The sequence below is a fragment of the Anas acuta genome, chromosome 12, assembly GCF_963932015.1.
Source record: "Anas acuta chromosome 12, bAnaAcu1.1, whole genome shotgun sequence".
In the NCBI taxonomy this organism is placed as follows: Eukaryota; Metazoa; Chordata; class Aves; order Anseriformes; family Anatidae; genus Anas; species Anas acuta.
This window is the reverse complement of record NC_088990.1, coordinates 7,543,817-7,567,939: the sequence shown is the minus strand read 5'-3', so window position 1 is coordinate 7,567,939 and position 24,123 is coordinate 7,543,817. Positions and strand designations below refer to the sequence as shown.

Below are 24,123 nucleotides of genomic sequence, written 5' to 3'. Positions count from 1 at the left end.
AAGAACCTCTGAAGATCTTCTCCAGAACTGTCCAAAGGGAGGGACAGGACATCCCTAAATGGACACAGCATTATTTGGGACCCAGTGGTGGCTGCCAGCTGAGATCGTGGCAGAAATTTGAATCACCTGCCAGGGGCTGGCACTATGGTGCACTGGACATCACTCCTCTGCACCACAATGCCCAGCACTCCTCAGAATTGGTCCCATCTGTCCTTGTAGAGGGCTGTAAGAGACATTTGACATTAGTGCTCATCTCCTAAACAAGTATACTGCCATGCTGAGACTCATGTCAAGGTGAGGAGCACAGGAAGAGGCAGCAGTGGAGGAGGGAGAATGGTGAATGATGAGAACTGGGGTCAGCTGCTCAAGAGGTTTTGCCCAAATGTCTCTCCTCATGTTCACCTAACTCATGGAGCGAAGACAAAGTACGTACTGATTGGAACAGGATGTGGACACTCTCCAAAGGTAGATCAGAAAGACCAATCCATCTCTTCTGACTGGGCTATATAATTTACTCATTGTGAGCAGATGGGTTATGAGGTCTGCCATCAGTGATGAATTATATTCCTGATAAGTCATTCCCAGCTAATGAGGATCCATTATCATTAACTGCTAAGGAAGAATAATGGCTTGCCAGGACAGAGTGGGGGTTTCACAATTTCCAGGGAGAAAATTCTGGGCTAGTAGCCACCTGGCAATCAAATTTTCAGGAAACTGAAAGCTTTCCAAGATGGATACCTTCTGCTTACTTCAAGCTTTGGCGTTTAATTTCCTTAGGCAAGTTCAAGAGAGGGAGTGTAAGAGAAGGTGGAGGAGGAGGAAGCGGAGGAAAATAGTAGTAACCGTATCTGATAAGACTGTGATTAAATCAAGGTCTCACTCTAATTACACTGCATTTAAATAAACTTTGCCTAGTAAGTAATTGTAATTAAACTACAATTAAACATGTATTTATATCACCATTTCCTCCCCTGCACAGCTGTCTGTTCCCACCTCCTGTTGTTGCTGTCTACCTGCCAAAACCTCTGAATTTAGCACAGGGGACTCTGCGTTTCCTTGGACTTCCCGGAGGAGACTTTGTGGGGGACAAGGTCTGAGACTCCCCCCATGTTTCCTTGGTGCAGTCAGCTGAAATGAGCTTCTGCTTTCAACTGTGTGTGGGGAAGGAGATGCAGCTGATGCTGTGATAAACTAGATCTGAGGAAAAGGTTGTGAGGGACAGGGATATGAATGAAGGGATGTGGGTGTCTCTTTTCCCCTCACAGGAACTTGAAAAAATACATATCCCCACCCTCCTTTTTAATTTCTTCACATTTAGCTAGACATAAAGCTGTCCTTCCTTCCCTGCCTCCTGTAGAGCACCTTTGGTACAAGCGGATTTTCTAAAGCCCCAGATCTCTCTTTACTGCATCACATTTGTGCTTGTGCAGTGCTGTATATGAGAGCATAGAGCTAAAGAGCTCACCTACCTACACAGTACCTCCAGGTGAGACTCCAGAGCTGGAAATACAATTCTTGAGCTCTGGTTTCAGCTTTTTAGGATTACTCCCCGACTCTTAGCTTCTTTTATCTGCAGCACTGAGTGACCTGTATGTACCACCCCTACAGGCGGTCCTTAAAGTTCACTGCAGCTCAGAACAGTTGGATTGGGCAGGCTGTTATGGAAAATCTGGAGGCTCCAGGTACGTAAAGTGGAAACCGGGTTCCTGCTAGGAATCTGAAGGTGGTCAGGGAAGGAGAGGAACACAGGGAGAAACAGAACAAAAGAAGAAATAAACAGCTAAAGGGAGAGTGGTAAAAATGAGGAGGTAAACATGTATCACAGTGCAAACGATGCCTGGGGCTAACAAAAGCAAACCAGCTTCTCTGCTTTACCTTCCTCCTCACCGGAGATGATGGAAAACATCTCCATTTGTGCCTCTGCCATCACATAGCTCTAATTAGGGACTGGAGAAATACCACCGTCACCCTCATCTGTTTGTGTTCAGTTGCTGAAAGGACACCATGCATCTCCCTGACAGCTAGTCATTACAGCTTTGTATGAGCACCCCTCTTTCCACCAGAATTATTGAGCCTTCTGCTAAATACCTCAGCTGAGCCCCTTGCTACATTTCTGTTACTCAAGGGAGGAGAGCCATGAAGTTTTTGCCATTGGAAATCACTGCTGGGAGGATAATGGCATCTGATGGAGCAGACTGAATATTAGACATGCTAGCAACATACTAGATATGTTGCTTCAAAAGATAAAAAAAAAAAAAAAAGATTTTTGCTTTCAAAAAGGGAAAATCCGTATGTATGCATGTGGGGTGCCCAAAAGTGCATATGTGTACAATGAAATATAATAATAATTAAAAAATCCTTATTATCCTAAAGTGGTTACATAAATCTATTCAGACACAGGCAATTTCACCATGTCTGCTGTATTCCCTCCCTCCCTCTCTATCCTCCTTCAGACATTTTCTATTTTGTCCCTGAACAGCTGGTCTCAGGGAGGTCTTTATGCCAGGTATTAGTGAGAAAGAACAGAACAGGCGTCTTAAGCTTGATTTCGCAATGTGACAGTACTCACCCTGATCTGCTGTGATTTGTCACGTCAAAGAATATAGATCCCAACTCTGTGACTCTCAATTTCCTTCCAAACCTTTCTTTAACCTACAAACCTGAGCTCTACTTCCAAAAATAGGAGACAAAAGCAATACTACTGGAGTGACATTTATCACAGGAAGGATTGGCCGTTTCTTTCCCTGAAGACTCTTCTCCAGAATCACTGTTTATTTATCCATTAGTTCAGCAACACTGTTTGCTCATAAACTATCCGATCCAAATGGCATCCCTTCCGCACCTTGAATCCTCACTTCCTAAATCAAATGGTGAAACCCCCAAGGATTTTCTTTACCCCTGGATTCCCCAGCATGGCTTTGTGGCTCACAACCATTTTAATCAAGAATCAGTGAAAGCAATGCCTCCTTTGTATGGCAAGTGAACGGCTACCCTCTCCCCCTTTGGCAACCTGCTGCCCACAAAGATGTATCCTTGGTTCCATGATTACTTTCAGTTTGCTTCAGCTCAACTTAGAGGTGCAGTCAAAGGAGGCAAATGACTGTCACAGGTCAAAGCCCAAGCCTTCCTTTCTCTCCTAATGGCTCTGTGAGTGCCTTAGGCTTTTTGTTTTCACTTGCAGTGAACTCAAGTCTGCCGGTAATTTTGTTCTGCTATTAGGCAGATGAAATAATGTGAACAATTATCAGCTCTGTGTGCATTCTCTGTCTTTCAACTTTAATGTAAATACATCTATCTGCAATCATGGCTGGCCTTCAACCCCCTTACAGATCTTTTAGAAATAAGGCTTAGACAACAGTCTTCTGAGCTCTCAGTATCTGGTGCACATGTACGGGTGGAACTGCTGGTGTAAGTGCAAGAGAAGCCATTCGCGATATTTTCTGTGCCTGTTTGTCACACATCTGTCAGCCATCAGGCTCAGGCTGTGCATTGCAAGTGCTGTGTGCACAACTGCAGACTGCTTCACTTCCAAAACTGAATATTTACAACAAATCCTCGCTCTCACATTGGTTTTGGTTGACTTACTGGAATCAAAATGAGCCATGGGCAGATTTAAAATACCAATGAGCACATCATCCCTTCTTCTCTGCATGCATTTGCACTAGAGCAGTAGACAATGGCCAACAAAAATGTTTCAGTGCAGGAGCTATTTTCTTCTCAATGGCCCACTAGACTGGTAATTTTTACACTCTAAGGCATGACCGTGAACTACTGATAGGAATAAATGTTTTGTCATTGACTTAGCCTTGGAAGGAATAAGGACCTACTTACTTGTAAACCCCAGATATTCTCTCTGAACTCCCTGAGCAGATAAGAGCTGTGAGGAGGAATGTGGAGAGCAGAACAGAAAGCCTAGGAGGGTAAAGGCAGAAGGCTATGCGACATTATCCTTCATTCAGAATGCAAATGAATTTGCCAAGCAGGAAGCAAGATGGAGAAAAGGTGTCTGATGCATCACATGTCATCTCTGCTGTCACTCACACACTTTAATTACCCTTAAATCAAGTGCAATAGCTTCCCCAGCCCTGAAATACGTGCTGTCTGTCTCCTTACACACATAATAAGGCCTGCAGGGATTTTAGAGACTTTAGCTTTGCGTGTCTCACTGCTCTGATCCTCAGGTTTCTTTTAGCATAAAATCAGCTGAAAAGCATTGAAAGGCACAACCTTATTTTTATAAATCCCTATTCTGCTTGCCAAACCTAGCTGAGTCAATGAATGCCCAAGATTGTGATTTGGATTCTCTTGCACTGACTATATTTGTGTACTGCTGTTCCCATATGTCATCATGTACTTGTTATGCTGCTTGTTACTCCAGTCATATCTAGCCAAGGAAGCAGCCACAGCAGAAATCTTACAATATTTCTAATTTACATGAGATTTCTAGGGATAGGCAAAATCTTTTGGGAGGACAAAGAAAAGAAACTCCCAACCACCTGTCTCCTGTAAGGTCCAGATTCCAATCAAAATACATTCTTCCTAAAGAAATTAAGCTTATGAAAAGTGTAGCTGATTTTTTTTTCCCCTATTGCTGTCTCCAGTTTTTGGCCTTCAGTTTTCCAATTTCTATGGCTCACCATCCCAGCACGTGTACGAAGTCAAGTATGAACCATGGTAAGAAAGAATGGGATCAGTCTCAGCTAGCTTAGCCACTCAAAGTTAGGCATCAAGTCTAAACTGAATTTTGTGGCTACCCTTCAAATCAATGGTGGGAGATAAGAGCTACATTCTCTTATTTCTTTTGTGGCTACGGGTAGTAAAAGTTAATAGATTAATCATCTTTTATCAGTGCCTTCATCTCTTCACTAACTAGAGAAGAGGCTTTCTTAACCAGCTCTGGTTAGAAACCCAAACTTCACATACAAAGGGCAACATTTCTCAAAGCATTACGCTGCTGAGGAGGGACACCCCATGAAATGTTTGAGCAGAGGTAGGTGGAGGGTATTAAAATGGTCAATGCAAAAAGAGACAGGACTAAATGATGAAATCTACATATTCCTGCAAAATTCAGAACTGGTAGCAATCCTGCACCAGGGCTGTCTGGATATGCTGGCTCTTAAAATTAGGTTATATGTCATTGAAATAAGGAAGGTCTAGAACATGCAAAAGATAAGTATTCGCTTGTTTTTCTCTGCAAAGACAATGAATGTGTTTTGCATTACACATGATGCAAAGGGAAAGCAATTCTATCCCCACCGAGCCTGCAAGAGAGTGGGCTGGAATATACAAGTAGTATGATAATATATTAAGTGGCAGTGTAGTGTTATCCTGAAAATCTCAGCCTGTTAGCAAACGATGGTCTTGCTAAGAAACATGATGTGTGGTTTGCTGGCTCAGTCTTGCAGGATATTTGTTGTCCCATCTGGATATAAGGAGAGGATCCAGAGTCCAGGTTGAGCGGTCCTTGAGGAGGAGACCTGGGAGCAACATAGCTTAAGTGGAAGGCGTGGGCTGGATTATTGTTTTGAGTTCGTTTTGTGAATAATAAAACAAGAAATCTGCCACCTGCTTGGGATGCGCTTGAAAGCAAAGAGAAAAATATTGCTGGAATTATGATATTATCAATATCATCTTGTTTAGTTTGATTCCCACCTTGGAGGCATCCCACAGGAAATGCATCCACAGGAGGGATCTGAGAAAGGAAAGAGCAGTGGAGCAGGGAATCTGGGCTACTGCTGGTAGAAAAGAAAGCCCATTAGAATGTGGGGGTGTAAAAAGTCTGGGAAAACATTGCTTTTTTTAAGTAAGATTGTAGCAATTTTTGGCAGGCTCTGCCAAGATGAGAATTCCCCAAATGACAGCAAAAGATGTTAAAGGAAATGGGAACAGAAAAAAATAGTGCAGTTTTAAGAGACTGGAGGCACTAATCATTTCCCATCTTGTGGCTTTCCAGATACAGATTCCATATATGTTTCTACATAGATGTATACGATGACCTGCACATGTATGATACCCAAACACAAGCATTATGGCTATGTTATTGTCTCTGAGGTAATGAGAGAATTTTACATCAATAGCTGAAGAATGCAGTTTTGTGAAATGGAGAAGGCATTGGGGCCCAGCACTTTCAACAGAACTCAACATCTAAATAGCTTTTTGACAAACCTTGCAGCTTTTTAGGCCACAGGCTGTGCATTCAATCACATAATCTACTCAAAGTGTAATTTAGGCCACTAACAGCAGGACCTCAACATAGACCATAGGTGCAGCAGATCAGGGGAAGCCAACAAGGAGAATTCCAAAGAGGGACACTGCAGTCTGCCATGGGGGTGAGAAGATCAAGCCAGAAGATGAAGTTCTGTTTGGTTAAGAGCAAGGAGCATGAGGTACCAAGACAGGGTGAAGAGAGGTGATCACAGCATTGGGAGGCGTCACCTATCAGAATAGAGAGGAAATGCTGGGCCCTAGATGTGGTCAGCTACATCTGGTGATGCTATCGAGAGTTAAAAGGGATTGGAAAGAGAACATCAGAAGGAGATAAGGATAATATATCATTCAGTGGATGAAAAAAAAAGACACAGAGATAATGTACTGGAAATGATACGTGGAGTAGAAATGATATTTGGGCTAAACTACTCTAACAGTGGTACTCTGATGCTATTCAGGAAGCAGAGCCAAGGAACAAAACCAACCTTTCAGTTTTGAAGAGTGGGATGCATGTTCAGGATGGATCACAAAGGAAAGCAGTTTTGGTAATCCTGAACCAGTTTCTAGCAGATAGTTTTCACCATCATAAGCCCAGCAAGAAACTGGCTTTGAACTGTCAGTCCCTGCCTAAGGGTGATGGACAGTAGGAGGTGTTGTAATGCAAGATTGCCATGGTCTGGCAAAACTTTGTGCTCATGTTTGAAATCTGAACAGTAAGAGGTGTGTTGGATAAGGATGGTGGTGCATTCATACTGCTGTGGAAAAAGTTAACACATTCATAGTGAACATATTCTTTTCATCTATCTGATACTACTGCTTATTTCACTTTGCAAGCATCTGGTTATGTTTTACCCACATTAAAATAAACGCTGCTGTAACAATAAACAACAAATGGTGAGCATGAAATATGACTGCTGACCTCACAAACATACCCACAATAGAGAGCAGAAAAGATTTCCATGAAGTATAGGAGGTAAATCAATATCTCACTTATGATGTGGAAAGCAGTCTGATGTGGCTTGCAGGAGCTCGCTGAGCATATAGGCTAAATTCATCATCTGGTAGTGACATGCTAGGCACTGGTTGTGAAAGGCTGTCGCCCAAGTATCAGCACTGCACATGCCCGCTGTATATATCAGATCCTCTGGTATGTGACTTGAATTCCTCCCTTCCTCCTTGTTTGTCTCACTTCTCTGAAATGCTGAACACAGTAGGTAAAATCAGCAAGAGCAAGGAGTGTTCAGCAAATTTGAAAACAATGCCACAGGTAGGTAAATATCTGAGAAAGGAATGAGCTGCCAAACATCAGTCCCTCGTCTCCTTTGAATATTTTGCTTCTCCTTATTTTTACACATGCACATGCTGTAAAGACTGTTTATCTGTTCTCTGCTTGCTCAATGAGTCTCCAAAGCCTCCTGTGCCCTAGCTATGATTCATTTCTGAATAATTTCATGAAAGACAAACAGCAGGTTTCCAGTTCCCCACACTTGTCTGATATCGCTGGGCGCTTCATCATTTGGAGACAATTTCTTCCCATTTGTCATAATCTTTCCTTTCCCCTCTTTTCTCCCCTTACATGTAAACCCAACACCCCTACATTTTGACCCCTCAGAGACTGCAAATCATTTTAAGTGGAGGAAAGTTTGAGCCCCAGCTTTGTGCATGATGCATTTTGTTTAAGTTGCTCGTGCTGTTCCAACATCTGTCATATCCTCCACAGCAGTGCAATCAAACTGTCAGGGCTGAGTGAAGTTTTGCTGATCCAATCTGCTCCTTCTGTGATTCCTGTCAAAAGCATCAGGAGGTGGTAGATACAGTTGTGTGCTCTTTAAACAACAGATCTTTATTTTTGCACATTAGAGGAACTGTTATTGTTTGTTTCTCTTAAGCTCACAAAGTGCTCTCTTTGCTTGCAAAGCGTGCTCAAGTGTGGTTGCAATCGCAAGCCATGCTGTGCTTCCTGGACTCTGCTGCGTTCCTGTGGCTCCTCAGTTTTACATCCCTTCTTCCCACGTAAAGTCAGAGCATGTAAATACCTTTCAGTCTTGCTGGTGCCCGTAATTCCACAACCTGCCTTGGAAACACCCAGGAGGATGTTACTTCTTGGATCCTGCATTATTATTAATAAGGCAATTAAGCCCTCTAAGGGTTGTGGGGGAAAGGGTGGGGAGTCAGATTTTTAATAAGCTCCCTTCTGGATACTGCGCTGTGAGTTGCCAGATGAACACTGCTCCCTGTTAACGATACCAAAAGGATCTGATACTAATTGATATTATTGATACTAATACCACTAATCACCTTGACTAAAAGGAGGCAATATTCTTTCATCATTTAAAAAGCAAGTACCTTTGATATACTTTAATAACTGACAGAATTAAGAAAGAAATGATTCCATTTGTGCTAAGTTAATGTGCAGCATGTATTTTTAATCAGCTTTCCAGCATGATGCACCTTTTCACTTCTGACTGAAGCCTTAAACTCTTGCTCTGAAATGAAAACTTATGGTTTTATCATTTAATAAAAGGAAACTGAATCTGAGGTGAATAGCATGGTTCTGCCCTATTTCTGTGTTGCCCTTGTAGCCTATGGCTTTCCTGTCAAGGCAGAAAGGCTTCTAATTACAGCAAAGCACCAATGGAAAATGGAACTTAGGATGCCACTGTGCCCTCTTCTCTGATATTTATATTGGCTGGTGACTCCAGCTGAGATGAAAAGGCAGGTTCAGAAACTCTTTGATTCATTAAAGAAAAAATGTTTAAAAAAAAAAAAAAAAAAAAGAACCCTAAGATAACAGACTTTGGTTCCTCAATAAATTTGATTCTTTAAAAATCTCCATTGCTAGGAGATTCCCTTCCTAATCACTAGGAAAACATGTTCAACTTTCCATGATCTGCCTTTACCCCCTTCCAAAGCATCCCAGCCAGGGACTGCATTGTTCTCCCTGGGACAAAGAAGAAGTCTGAAAACCTTAATAGAGGTGAATTCAGGGCTGCATACCAGAAACAGAAAGGATTGTCTCCAACTTCCAGCTTGGGTACTGAACTTTAAAATACACACACACCAGGTAAAATGAAAGGTTAGTGAGATATCAAATATTTTTAAGTCCAAATGCCCAAATTCAGGGTTCTGAAGATCCCATGTGGCGTGTGACTGTCACCACTAGGTGAGCCTGCAAATAACTTCAGGTCTTTACTGACATATCCACTGATACTGACTGCTGTAAGAGAGATACAGAATATGAAAATCCAGGTCTTGGTGGGTAAAGAGCTTTTCCCTTCACATTTTTAATGGCTAAAGCTTTACAACAACTCTTTAGTGTTTAATTTCAAAGACAATACCCATAGTAGGCCTCCTTGAACCATTACAGGGATGTTCCGCTATGCATGGTCATAATGTCATTCTTGAGATGTGTGGGGACTGGTATCAACTAGAACTGCTATCATTACAGACAGAATAAATATAAACCTTGAGCTGATCTTTTTTGTTTTACCTTTTTTGGCTTCTGCAACAGCTGCTCTATCAACCAACCTTCTCAATTAAGCTTAACAACATGAATAAGATGGATCCTAGTAAAATAAGCAAATAAAGCCTAAGGAATAAACACTCAAAGCATATATCTGAATTTTTGTTCCTTGTGAAATAAACATCTACTGTAAAATAAAGAAGAGGAGAGAAAAGTGAGTGGCAGTGCTTCAATGAGACGGAAAGCTTAGCAGGTTGATCCTACCTGGGAGTGCTGTTGCAGCTACTGCTTACAGATCTCTCACTGCTTACAACTCAATCTGACTCCATTTGATGCTGAAATTTCTTTTAGATCACATCTGTGTTGCATGATGGAGTCCAATTGTGAGATTTTTTAGGTGGTGTGCTAAGTATCCGCTAATTTAAATTCTTTACAGAATACGTTGGGGAACTTACTGCTTGCTCATCTCTGAATTCAAGTAATATGGCACACAGAAAAACAAGCTGAAGGATGACTTACAACAGAAGCTGAAAACAACAGTTCTGCTGGTCACAGGACTTATCCTTATAAAAATTATCCACTAGACCAGCTTAAGTGAAAATGTAGTCAGGGAAGAACCAGTTGCTGTCTCTGAGGAACAACCACTCTCGGAGAAAGAGAAAAGAGTATTAACAGTTTTTGACTAAAACGATGAGTTCCCAGCTGTTATCTGAAGTTGAACGTACAGCAGTGCCCACATCTTGCACTTCAAAGGAAAAGAAATTTGGAAGTGGAATACAAAATGGGAACCTTTGACTGGCAAGGACTGGGAAATAAAAATATCTCCCTTTTTCAGGTTGGAAAAAGAGGAAATTAAGTCTGAGCTGGCCAATTAGCCCCCCAAATCCCCAAAAGTGAGACAAGATCTTTTTTGCGGGAAAGGCTTGAGATGAAGCCAATTCAATTAGTTTCCACAGCATAACCGTCAAGACACAAAAAATAGGTGAAATAATGAACTGATTAAAACCTGTAATTGCAATTCAATGGAGGAAACCATTAATCATGGAGATGGCAATGTTCTCTCGTTTCCAGACTCTGCTTGGATGAACTGCCAACAAAAGGGACTATAGGAATAGAGGGCTAATGGAAAATGGGAAAGAAACATCCTGGATAGACAGCCACGTGTTCCCATGAGTGATCTGAGGAAAAGAAACACTTCCCCTAGACAATAAGAGTGGCAGAATGGCTGCAATCTTATTTTCTTTTTCTTTTTCTTATTCTTTATTCCTCATCTCTCAGAGGTTAACAGCACACATTAGAAAAGCTCAAAGTCAGAGTGTCAGTGATGCTTTGGACTCTACTCAAACCAGACTCAGAGTCATTTCTTCCACTTTTCTTTTCATATGTTTCTGGTATTTATTGCTGTTACCTTTTCTCTTGCCCAGCCCTCCTCTACAGCTGATTTTGGTCTCACCTTCATAATGGTGACAAACTGCCTGTGATGTTCCCTAAGCAGTAAGTACCCAAAAGAAGGTGGGCAGCCGCTTTGCCAACTGGCAGCTCCTCCAGAAATGTTTAGATGCCACCAGCATCTATACCCTCTGCTGATTTCTCAGCTGCTGCAGATGCTGGCATGGCACACACTGCATTGCAAGGGGAACCAGAGAAAGGATCCTCAAATATAAACTGATTTTAATCAAAGGTAATATTTTATCTATGTTTTTGGAGATACCTCCACAGCTCAGCCAGATCTTCACACCACAGCTCATCACCTTCAAAACCTTTACTCAACTCCTTTGTATCCTGCTGTCCCTTTAAGATTAAACCCTAGAGACCTGCAAAGTCAGTCACTCTCTCTTTTGCCAGCCTAGGTTTTTCCCTTGGCTGACTCCTTCATATCCTATCCCTAAAGAGACTTATAAAGGGAAAAGTTTGACTGGGGCTACCACTAAGCTGCTACATGTGTTAGGTCAGGCTGGAATGAGAGCATGCCAGATGCCAAAGGGAAATGAGGTGGTGACAGAGAGGGAGAGAAGATGTCTATAAAGCCAATATTGCCTCGAGTGTGCACAGCACATAGAAGTGATCAGGAAATTAAATGCAAAGCATGACGGGAAGGCACTGCTTCATTTAGGTCAAACCAGAAAGAAAGCTGGCAGAAAAAGAAAAAAATTTGGCAGTTGCTTCATTTTCAGAACTGATTTGTCAGCATGTACTGTTGTCCTACAGGCTGGGTATCATTTAATCTAAAATCCCAGTGAACGCTGCAGGTGTTGTAATTAACAATCTTACCACTACGGGGCTCTTCTATACACAAGGTAGGTTCAAATCAGGGACATGAAAATTGTCCTGCTGGGAAGATGGAATGTGAAGAAATAGGGTGAGTGAGTGAAAGCTTCTCGTAGCCTAGCAGACTTCCCCTGGAGGGCTCTGAAGGAGAAAAGCTTAATTAATTGTAGCACCATCGAAGCTCTGCAAAGAAAAAGCCTATTAAGCCATGAGCTCCATCCTTCAGACTGCGGTCCAATTCCCAATGAACTATCCAGGATAGTGTTCAGTGTCTCAAGTGATGAGGTTTCTGGAAATACTGATTCACTGGAGCAGTTGTGTGTTGAGCAGCAAAAGAGCACTGATAACTTTGGAACAGAAAAGGCATAACTGCAGGTCTGATGGTCTGCAAGAATCTTCTCCAGTACTGGGGTTTTGTTTAAAGCATAAAGCAAAAGAAATGAGAAAATTAGAAGGTGGATTAAAAAAAAAAAAAAAAAAAAAAAAAAGGAACAGAGAAAGTGGATTTTCACCTTCTCTTTGGCTTACCCAAATTCATTCTTCCCTCCAAAACAGCTTTTCCAATAAGAAGACTGTTCTCTAATTCCAATGTGAGAGCTGCAGAGAGAGGTGACAGGTATCCTTTCTGTCTCTCACACATTCTTGCAGCAAGCAGAAATGCAGCTTATTACAGAGAAGAAGAATCTGAGCTGTTTGCAAAACTTACATGCTTTTGAACTTGTTGGAGACATACTGAGCCAGTCTGCCAGCTACCTCACTTTAAGAGTGAATAAATACAGCCTTGAATTAATGTGACACTTTAATATGCTGGCTTCTTCTGTCCAATTTTCTTTTTTTTTTTAAAAAAAATTCTTGAAGCCAGCTTCAACTTCCTAATCTTGCTCATAATATGTATACATCCATTATTTATTTATTATTACTTTATTTTACCACTAATGATCTGGGTAGAGGCTTGCCTGTCAACTCACCTATATCAAGAAAAAAATAAAAGCCCTATTTAAAGGCTGCAGCTTCTAAATTGTTGGAGCAGTGTGGGAGTTTAGAAGTGGAATACCAGCTCGAGGGACAGTTTAGAGGAATGGGGATTTTTAGCATGAAGTCAGGGAGAACATGTTCCTTTGCCATGGGGAAATGAAGAGTTGAACTAAGCAATCATTGCTCTGGACTCAACAATGCTTCTTGCAAGACCAGATGGGATATAAAAAAAATGAATAAAAAAAAAAAAAAAAAAAAAAAAAAAAAAAGGTTCATTCATTCCCATCTGGAAATAGTCTTCCTAGCATTTTAGTGAGTAGAAAGCTCTCTGCCTCCAGGCTGCCCTGAGGTGTGATATTTTCAAGGCGCTTTCTGAATTCCTAGCCTTGTTATACTGAATAATGTCAACAGGACTCTCAAAGGAAAACTCCCAACAGCCTCCAATCCCAAAAAATTCATCTGATCTCACTTCCTGCACAGAAGCTTATCTCAGGCTATCTTTTTTTCTGACTTTACAAGAGTAGGTGGGGACAAGCTACCTTATGTTCCTCAAGAATAAGAGGATGCACACAGACAGTACTTTGACACATTTTGCATGCTGAAAATCCACTGTCCTGTTCACCTGGCAGAATCTCGTTCTTGTAGCCAGACCGAAAGGGGTGCAGTAAAGGGACCTGTGTGAGGTTAGACAGGCACCAGCATCATACTAAAACTACAGAACTGAGACAAACCTCTGGGGCTCCCGGACCTTTTACACTCCCTGGACTATTTCTGCCTTCTCTATTTCAGGATCCTGGATAACCAAACAGCTCAGAAGACAGCCAATACCAAGGTCCCTTTTTGGAGTCTCCACGCTCTGCTGCTGCTTTCCAGGTGACCTCACCAGTCTTTTTGAAATCTCCAACATTCCTCCAGGTCCCCCAGAGATCATACTGGGGTATGTTTACACTGCCGTTCACTTTTGTTTTCAAGACCTTGGCCACGTTTATTGATTTATGCTTTGTTTCACAGCATTGCATTTCTGCTGAAGGTGACCCCACGTCTCCCCGGACTGCAATGTTACTCTTTCGAGGTCACGCTCTAATGCCTGTCTGGCTTCTGTAAAACATCACTCTCTGAACTGCCCAATGGATGTTTTGACCAAGACTTCTGCTCATAACATGTCAAACGTGCCTCGGAAATGAGCACCGACTGACTGCCTTGATGAGGGGAAGCTGGGATTGTGTCAAAGTTCTTTGTGTTTTAAAGGTCAGCACATCAGCTTCTCCAACTGGCTTTTCTATGGCTGTAATTACAACCCTTTTGCTCAATGTAATCAAACAAATATGCCTTGAAAAAATCATGAGTTTGTGGGAAAAGATCTCCTACAGAATTAGCATTAGGAAATTTAACTTTCTGCTTTCAGATCACAGGAAGAAATGAACTTTTGTTTCTGGAAATCTCACCATTTCTCATCTCTCCAGCTGTCTACCAGCTAGTGATGGAGCCCATGGGATCCAAGCTTTCACAGAAATTGTTCCTACAGGTAGACCCAGCAACAGATACCTGAATTTTTTATTAATATGCTAATTTTAAAATGTATTAAGCACCAGAGTCATGTCGCTTACATGTTTAGTTTTTGAAATTGAGATAGAAACCAAAATTTATTCACCTGGGCTCAAGATTACTGGCAGTACCATCCAGCAGATAACCACACACCTCAACCACTATGTCACAATATACAACATATGCACTTACTTCAGAGTGTTAACATCCTAATTGCCATTACTGTAAACCTTTTTTCAAACTAACTCAAATTTTCCTTTCATTCATCCAAGTTACTGCTGCTTGCACTACTACGCTGGGAGACTAAATAATTCCCTTCCCTTTTCATAATATTCCCTAGAAGCTGTTTATAGATTTTGACCATATCCCGAGTTCTTTCTTTTCCAGCCTAGATTTAGTTCCCCACATCTCTCCTTCTGCTGTTTCTCTAATCCCTCCAGAGCATGGCTTTATGTGTATTTTTTTTCTTGTTTTTCATATCTCTAAGAAACTGTGGAGGGTCAGCGTTGTACACGCTATTACAAGGTGCTACAAAGCAAAGCAGTGTAGCTAACAATACTAACAGTGCCAACATTTAGGATAGTCTGAAAAACAAAACATGAGGTATTCGGGTGGTATAAAACATCACAGTTCTCCAAACACAATACAAACTGTCTTGATATATATCTGCAGGATATCTGGTCATAAATACATCTTTATACGTTCTCACAAAATTTCAGCATATACTCTGCTAAGGATTGAGAGAAACATATGAAGTATGACACTGTTTTATTTATAAATTATGGCAGAGAAGACAGACAAAGCAGGAAAATCCAATATACTGGAGGCAGTGTGTTTGGGTCTCCGTTTTCATACAATAACATAACACTGCCTGATAGGATTGCAGTGTTTATATCAATGCATGACTTTCTGAAGTGATGCAAAGTGACCAAACTCTAATGCTGAGTCACTTAGGCCATGATGACTGAGATATGTGTTTTTTCACCTGATAAAATGAAAGACAGATCCATGGGAAAATATTATTTCAATGAGTTTGCTAGCAGCCCTCCATGAAATGCCACCTCTGTCTGTGTACTGTTAGGAGACCCAGCCAGGCAGACATCCAGGTGGAACGGAGTTGGCATGGATCACTAATCCCCACTGGCACAGTCTGATGCAGTCATTCTTAGACATATTTGCTTTTCTTCAGAAAAGGAAAAACCAAAAGCAAAAAATGGAAAAAGTAAACTTCAATCCTCTCCTACCACCAGAAATGTTTTCAGGATTTATTTCTACAGACTAGAGAGCTGTCTAATCTCCAAAGAAGATAAAGTCTATTTCTTTCCTAAGTTCAATAACATCCATAAGCTGATGGCATATTTTTGGATTTCTCCTGCCTAAACTGACAGATTTGGACTCTCAAGGTTAACATTTGCAAATCTTGGGGGCTCTGCAGGCATTTCATCCTACCACAAGGATCTCCAATGAGCTCTACTGTCCCTGCAGTCACCTGAAAAGGTACCAAAAGTGTCTCTCAAAAACCTGTGGCATCTAGTGACCCAGGCATCTCCTTGCCACTACACCTCAGAATGTCCCTCTTCTTTCCTGAGAAATCACTCCCATTTCTCAGCAGCTCCTGGGGATTAATATGACAAACAAAACCCCAAATAGAAGAATATGAAAAGGAGACTGGACAGGAATGGAGGTAGCATTCTGCCATTGCTGTGGTAAATGCATGTTTTTGTGTAAATGTATGTTTCATCCTCTGCTGGAATAATATACTAGAATAATGACTAAACTTTAGGTTTAGTCACTAAAAAGGCCAATCAGAAAGTGAAAGAGTGGAGGACAATAAAAGTAGTTTCTTTTATTATAAAGGGGAAAGAAAGTAATCCATTAGAAGGAAAATGAAAAGCTTTGGGATTATGTGGGGTAGAAAGTAAGAGAGAGAGAGGATATATAAGAGAGGGCTGCAAATAATGTCTGGAAGGGTAATTACTTGCTCTTTCTCTTTTTTCTCTTTCCCATAACACAAGACCTGGAGGGCAATTTGCAATTAAGGGTTACACGTTGAAAATGGACAAAAATGAATCACTGTTTAGCATGTAATTAACCTGTGGAACTCATTCCCACATGGTATTCCATGGATAAAGAGCTCAGACAGAGCCCAGGAAGGGTTAGACAGTACGAAGAAGAGGGATAGCATTTTGTGATCCTGTGCCTTGGATAAAAATAAAATACAAAGAATATCAATCTTCCTGCTTCAGGGCCTAAGTTGTTCATTGTGATCAGCAGCAGGTAAAACTCAGCAGGATGTGAAAGATGCAGTACTGCCAATGAAAGCTTTAGCACACTGCCCTTCCTATTGGCTTCTAGTTACTTATCTCTGATGCTTATATGGCTCCCACGGTTCCAGTATGTGAGTTCATTACAATCAGTAACATATTCATCATCACAATAGCCTTAGAAGGTACAGAAGAGCTTTTCTCCCTATTGTACCGTCTGTGAACAAAGAGACTTAGAGACTTGCTAGAGGTCATGCAAGAGAAAGAAGCAGAGCAGTGTATGGCACAGAACACTTGTTCCGAACATCCATCGCGACCACTGGACCCTATTGCATCCCAGCTCAGAGAACTAGCCGGGAAAGGAGACAGGGTAGCTCCATTCCCATGACCCATCAAATTCTGGTGATCTGGTGATCCATTTCAGAGACCCAGTCCCCAGGTGGTACCTCCCATCAGGCCTCTCTAACACTGTTGATGGCCAGCATTTGGTTTGTCCTTTGGGCTGAATTCCAGCTGGCAGTGCTGGATGGCATAAGGTCTCTTAGCATGTGATGCTTCCCTCCCTCTGTGACTTATCTCTACATTTTTTAGTACATGTAGCTCACTTAGGGCCAGGCCATGCAGCTGCTGCACGTTTTATTTACCCAAGCAGTCCCAGAGAGTACAGTGAAACTACTCCCATGAGTGGCACAATCTGGCAATCTTTTAAAATGACAGATGTACAGAAACTGTAACTTTCCTCCATGCGGAGATGGGTCACATATCTCCTTTTTCAAATGGCCCTACGTATACTATACCTTCCATGTCTTTTTAATATTATCATTTTATCATTTATTTTTTATATGTTTAACTAACAGGGGGATTTATCAATCTATCTCTGAGGATAAGAAAACTACAGCACTCCTTTAATGTTCTCATTCTTTTTTTTTTTTTTTTTTTAACTTTTTCTTATAGAGTTTTGCTTGAGATAGAAATTTAAAAGGTCCACCATGTTCTTTGCTGGAGAAAAGAGTCCACTTTGAAGCTGTTATCCAATGAATACACAGGTCATTTTGAGAATAAAACACAAAGAGACATGAACCATGAAAGTTTCTTCCTTCTCTAGTGATAAGCATGTATGAAGGGAAGGCTCTTTTTTTTTTTTTTTTGCTACCTTTGGCCCATTGTGCAACACTTGTTTAAAAAATGTTCCTTGATACTGATCTCCAACTGGTGTTTCACTTATCTTGAACTCTCAAATGTCACCAGCTTTCAACCGGTGCTGTGAGAAGCTCTAACTTACATATCTATAAAAGGAAGAGCTATTTTTTAATCAAGTCTCTTTCTTTCTTCCTTCCCTCTTTTCTTTCTCTTTTCTGCCACTGCACTTCTACTTTCTAGTACAAAAAAGGGTAAGAATTGTGGCTATATGTTATGTAGAATTAGACTACTCTTCATTTGGATACACCTCCCTTAACAAATTTTTCCTTAATCTGATACAGCACAAACTGTTAGGCAAATTTAGTTTGCAATAGGTGCTTCTACTTCACTGGGGCCATGGCCAACTTTTCTAAACTGGCTAGTGTAGCCTGAAGAGATGCCAACAGTACCCGGCACACATTCTTCTTTGGAAATGTGGAGTACCTTAGACATGGGATAGGAAGAGAAAAATGAGTGTTCCCAAAGATTGGGAATGAGTGGTTTCAATGTCACCAGTTCCAGTGTAGCCTGCAATTCTATACTGAAATGTTACCATAAACTCAAGAAACCTGCCAGTTGGATTACAAATGCCATGGCCACAAACATGACGCAACTACATTGTGTGGTAATTTTTCATAGGGCAGCATTCCAAAGCCAGGTAACACGAGGGATCAAGACATACTTCACATAAGGGAAACATCAAAGGATCAAAGGTTCAGCTCAGGACGCTACTGACAAAAATCAGTAGAAAATTGCTTCATTAAAGGATCTTGTTACAAATCTGTGGATCAAAAATCTAATTAAGTGCATTCCACAACTCACTTCTTAGAGAGATCACAGACGAATGCAAGTTACATATTGCTGATCAGTGGCTTGATGGACACAAGGGATGCAAAGCCGAGTCGTGCAGCTGGACAGATGGATTCAAGGGTAATGATGACATCATCTCTTTGGGAAATAAAAAGACTCAAATTCCATGTTCAGCAAGACTGCCAGAAATTATCAGTGCTCCGCATTACTCCTCAACCTGAATCATCATCAGATTATTGCCTCTGAAGCTCACACTCTGAAAAACTAATCTACTTCTTTAATAACGCAGCTAGGTACAGCACCAGTGAGCCAACATATCGTAAGTGGATAATTACATGGGTAGTTCTTGCCTTTCTACTAGTGCCTTATCCTTTAGATCTAAACAGCGGACACACTTTCTATAGTATTGCTCATCTGAGCATATCAAAGTGCTTTATAGACGTTCATTATAAGTAATTACCAGCTGGCACGTGTGAATAATTTACAGGATGGTAGAAGTGGAATTCCTATAGCTCTCACTTTGTTTCTCCACTGTGCACTTTCTACCCTTTCTCTCCTTCATTATTGCCTCTTTTTTCTGGCCATTGTGTATTAAGGACGTCAGTAATTTGATTATCTTCCTAAAAAACATCTGTATATTGTTTTTTAGGTAGCAGATCTAAACCTAAAAATATGTGGCACTGAATTTGAAATCAAATCTAAAGCATAAGGCTAAAGACAGAGAAGCCTTCCCAGAACCAGCTGTGCCAGTGGAAGGGTTTCTGTCTCTGGTTGCTTTTCAGCTCACATGAACTGCTCCACCAGCACTGACTTAGCCTGTTCCTCAGATAAAATGTAATGGTAACCTGTAAGTAGGTGTGAGCGACAGGGAAACAAGTGGGAGAGAACCTGATTCTAAAATACATCCCACTAATGTGTTGAGAAAGCCAGTGAAATTAACAGACCTGAACTCATTAAATTCAGTTAGAGTCACTTCTGAATGTGTCTCATTAAGTCAAATACAGTTTAAGCATGTGAAGATCCTTTATCAATCAAGAGGAAAAAAAAAATATCTCAATTTTCTTCAGAGATTTTAGACAATTCTATTCATTCAGTCTTTCCCTTTTATTTTTCTCGGTCAAGTTTTATCTCTCAGGACAGTCTACAGTCAATAGCCACAAGTATCTAAAATGTAATTGTAAATTGTCATAATTGTCATTTTGATGCTGTTTGTGTTGTTGCTTGTTTGTTTTCCTACAGGATCTTAATTGCTTTTTCCTTCACAGATTTAAAAATACATTTGATGCTTCAGGGAGTTTAATGTTCGAAGAAAAACAGAATGTTGACCACAATCAAACACTCCGAATGGAAAGCGACTCAAAGAAGCAGAAGTACAAAGGTGTGGCAAATGGCTGAAGGTGTGACACAAAGCCAAGTGAAATACAATGGCTGAACACAAAGGCGGAAAGAAAAAATACAGCAGCTGTCTACCAAGCCAATATGAAAGGATTGAAGTGTTAAATAATCAGAAAGGGAAAAAAGAGGGAGAGCTCTCATGCCAGGAAAAAGGGCAAAAGAGAAAGAAGTACAATGGCAACATGGTCTTATACACGCAGGAGGAAAAAATAAGTGTCTAGTGATAGAACATGTGGACAAAGGAAAATAACCCCAATCACAGATGGATTTCCAAGGACACGTGTAGAAACAACCAAAAATTACAAGACAAGAAATGAATGAGATGAATTGCTTAAAATCTCTGCAAAACAAACAAACAAAAAAATAACTTTTTTTTTTTTTTTGGGTTTTGGGGGGGAGGAGGAAGCAAAGAATCTTTTCTAGCTTAACAAAAACATTCATTTTCTAAAAAGGCCATTTTCTGATACAATTTTTCCCATTCAGCTAATGTCAACCAGCTCTAGTTATGTATTCCAGGCCCCTGGGGCAAAACATAATCTATCTGTGTTTGAAATGAGAACATCTTTGTTCAGACCTTAGGCCAACAGCAACCAAGGGACCTATCAGTGCTGTGGAGAAAAGCAACAGGAAGAGAACAGTAAGGGAACATTTGTGCACAGTTTGAATGTCAGACAGTACCCAAGCAGTCAAATATACCTGAGCCAAAGAGTCGCTTTTAATATCCATGATTCATCGGGACACCTTCAAAATAATGTAGTGCGTTTCCTTCCATTTCAGCTGCTACAACAGCTTCTGCTGCAGTAAGGTATGAGCTTCCCTGCTACGCAGCTACAAGTAGCTGCAATGTGCTGGCTGTAGAGCCCTTCAAAGATCTCCCAGTCTTTTGCAAGATCAGGTGGTGTCTAGCTGATCAGCCAGCTCACTGCACGAGGACTGTCTAAGCAGTAGGGCAGGAAGGTCCACAGTTCCAGTCCATGTCTGATAACCAGCTCCTGGAAGGCTTCACCCAGATGGGACTGCCATTGGTATCTCCAAGCTCACTATTTCTGCTCTGCATGCTGCTCAGACCTGCAGAGTTTCACTAAAGCATCATTTCCTTCCAAGAAGCCACACCTGACAACGCAGCAGAAAATTCTGTTTTCATGCACTAAAGCACTCGTTCAGAAGAATGGCTGGAAAGCTCGAGAACACCATACCGTTTCAAAGCTATGAGCCCAGGCTCTTTTTTCTGGCTGCCACAGCTGTGATTAGATGGAAGTATCACTCTGTAATCAGAGCCGCCAAATGGATGGATCAATAGAGAGCTATCAGCAATTAGCACCGTTGTAACTGCCTGGCACATTTTTTATTTATTGAAGCAGGCAAGTCAAGATGCCTGGGGGATAAGCAGCTTCTGGCACATGAAGACATAAGGCGTAAGGGAGGAAAGGAATGGCATTGTTCCTTTTGGAGACTGCCCCTTGTCCCTGCACTGCTCTCCCAGCTCTGAGGCACGTGCATATTACATGTCATTACAGCACCATCTGATTCACAGCAGAGGCCAGGTGGCACGGCAGGCTAATGCATCTCCCTTTCACCTTTGGAGTCATAGAGGGAATAAGTTTGCCAATCTCGGGATATTCCCATTTGGGTTTTTGTTTGCCTCAGACCTGCGTGTTCGCTTTCTTCACCCAAAGGAGTTTTCATGACTGAAAGAACTGGCAATGTCACAGGGCAGGATTTAGTAGAACTGAGAATCGCTGGAGGGGCAGAACTGGGGAAAACGGATATAAATCAGAGACTTGGAAGCATTAGCTGAACTGCATGAAATAGCTATGATGAGGATGGCTGGAAATATGCAAGTCCATACTGAGGAGAAAAAGAACAGAGCAGAGCTCTTTGGAGGCCTGGGACCAGAAGCTGCCATTCAGGGCTGTGAGGTAGAAAATTGCTGTGGCCTCTGGCCAGTCACACCGCAGCTCTGCTTCACGTTCATAGGTAGTAGGAAAACACCCAACATTTCAATAATGAAACAAATCACCTTATAGCAAGCGCTAATTTTTTAAATACGGTTTTAGCTGTACGATCTCTCCCAGTTGTTTTTGCTCTGTTGGTATTAGCTGTTTCTTGAGGCATGATTGCTTCCAGTTTTGGAATGCATTAGTGTTCAGCTTGGCTTTGGGGATCATCCTACAGGAGAAAGGAGGGATGAATTTTAAAAGAGCCAGATAGTATTATTATTTTACGCTGGTGGTTACTATTCTTTCTCACAGGAACACCTCCCTGCTGGTTCTGCCAATACGAGCCAGCTCTCACCCTGAAGGGCAGTTTATTTGTAGTCTGCACCTCACATACAGCTGTAAGAGCTCAACCATGAAGGGAAGCGGTAGGCACATCCTATATCCCAGCTGTAGTTCTTTGCCTGCTACTTCGCCCAGCTGGAGAAGTTTGGCTTCACTGCCCCCTGACTGAATTAACCCAAGTTCAGGAACCTAAGGACAAGCCTTCTGAGTCCCAAAAATAAGGCCAGAGGGAATCATTTAGGATGCTATCATCAGTGCAAATACATAACCTCTGAGCTCTTGGGGGTAAATTCAGCTCTGTTTCCAAAGCTAATAAAAAGTCTATTGTGTACTGACTTGAGGCAATTTCAGCAGGATATTTCAAGTCAATCTCAGCTGAGTCTGATAAGTCCCCCCACCTTCACCTCCCTTATTTACATCCAACAACTGGACATTGCAAGTCAATGATCATTGACGATATGACACATGGATCTACAGAGCTAGCAAGTCTAATATCAACTGAACTGACAGGGCTGGATCCCAGGTACTATCAGAGGAAAGACAAATGTTCCAGCTGCCAATAGGTGTGCCCTTGCACTGACCTCATGTGAATCACCCTCAGCCTGAGGGAGCAGTAGAAATCAATTAAAATTCTTTGGAGTGCCAAATTTTCCGCTCCTTTCTGAAGCTGCTTCTCCTCCTTCTTCTACTACAGGTGGACCACTAATCTGAAACCCTCTTGCATGTGTTTATACAGCAAACAGCTAAAGCTTTAAGGAATTAACAAGATGGTGGGGTTTTTGTTGTTGTTTTCTGATAGATCAGAGATCTCATCTCTTTTTCAAAGCCCACAGGGCCAAATGTTTGAAATTTCTCATTGATTCTGTGGTTTCCTTTTCCAGTCTTGTTTGCGAAAAGCTCATGACATTTCTCCTACACTTGAGAAGGGCATTTATAGTTGTCACTTTTGCCTACTCTGAGCATCCATCCTACACATGAACAGCTTCTCCCTGGAGTGAAAGAGGACACCTGATACTTTCCAAGAGGGACGTTTGCAGTAGGGATCTGCTCACAGAAGAAGAGCAGAGACTGGGAGAGGGTGCTTCAGCAGTTCTGACCTGCTTAAATGTCCCTTCAGGGTACACTTCAGCTGACTGAGAGAAGCTCTGGACAGACCCCAGGACCTAGTACCACCAGTAGGCAGAGGACGAGCACAGCTGAGAATTAAGCCTTAGGTCTCAACACAGCTCACCCTGACTACTCTCTAAATCCACAGACGTCAATTAATAGTGAGTGCAGACAGTGATCTGCTTGAAGCAATCAGAAAATAACAGATCATGTCCTGCAGCCCACCCAAAAGCTATACAACAGCAACAATTTTGCATTAATGTGTGTCTGCACTGCAGCTGAGACAATTGTCCTGAAGTGTAAGGACCCCAGTTTTAGCTCTAGTGCTTCATACCATGAAACCTCCCATAACTCACTTTGTAGACTGGCAAATTAATAGTTCAGCCCTGACTGTCTCACCCTTTTCATCTTCCCATAGTCAGACTCTGAGAGCAGGATGAATGTGGGATCACTATGAGGGTGGTCTGGGCAATGGGAAAAAATGCAAAGTGAGAAGAAATCTGCTCAAAATAACAGTAATAAATCTGAAAAGCACTCATTCTCTGTCAACACAGTCAGTGGTATTGACAAACCATATCTCCTTTGCTTTTTCCACAATTACACCATCAACCAGACTTCTGGAAGCAAT

General features: G+C 41.6%; 1 protein-coding gene across 4 annotated transcripts in view; it reads right to left on the bottom strand.

Moving 5' to 3' along the window:
• The window catches only part of AGBL1 (AGBL carboxypeptidase 1), a 445,869-nt gene that overhangs the window by 178,667 nt on the left and 243,079 nt on the right, over positions 1-24,123 (bottom strand). The window contains exon 23 of one of the 4 annotated variants that reach the window (XM_068695605.1): positions 19,549-22,275. The exons of the other annotated variants lie outside the window; for them this stretch is intronic. Coding sequence (XP_068551706.1) covers positions 22,140-22,275 — 136 coding nt within the window. The 3' untranslated portion in view covers positions 19,549-22,139. Of the gene's footprint in view, positions 1-19,548; positions 22,276-24,123 lie in introns of those variants that run through there. 4 annotated transcript variants of the gene reach the window in all.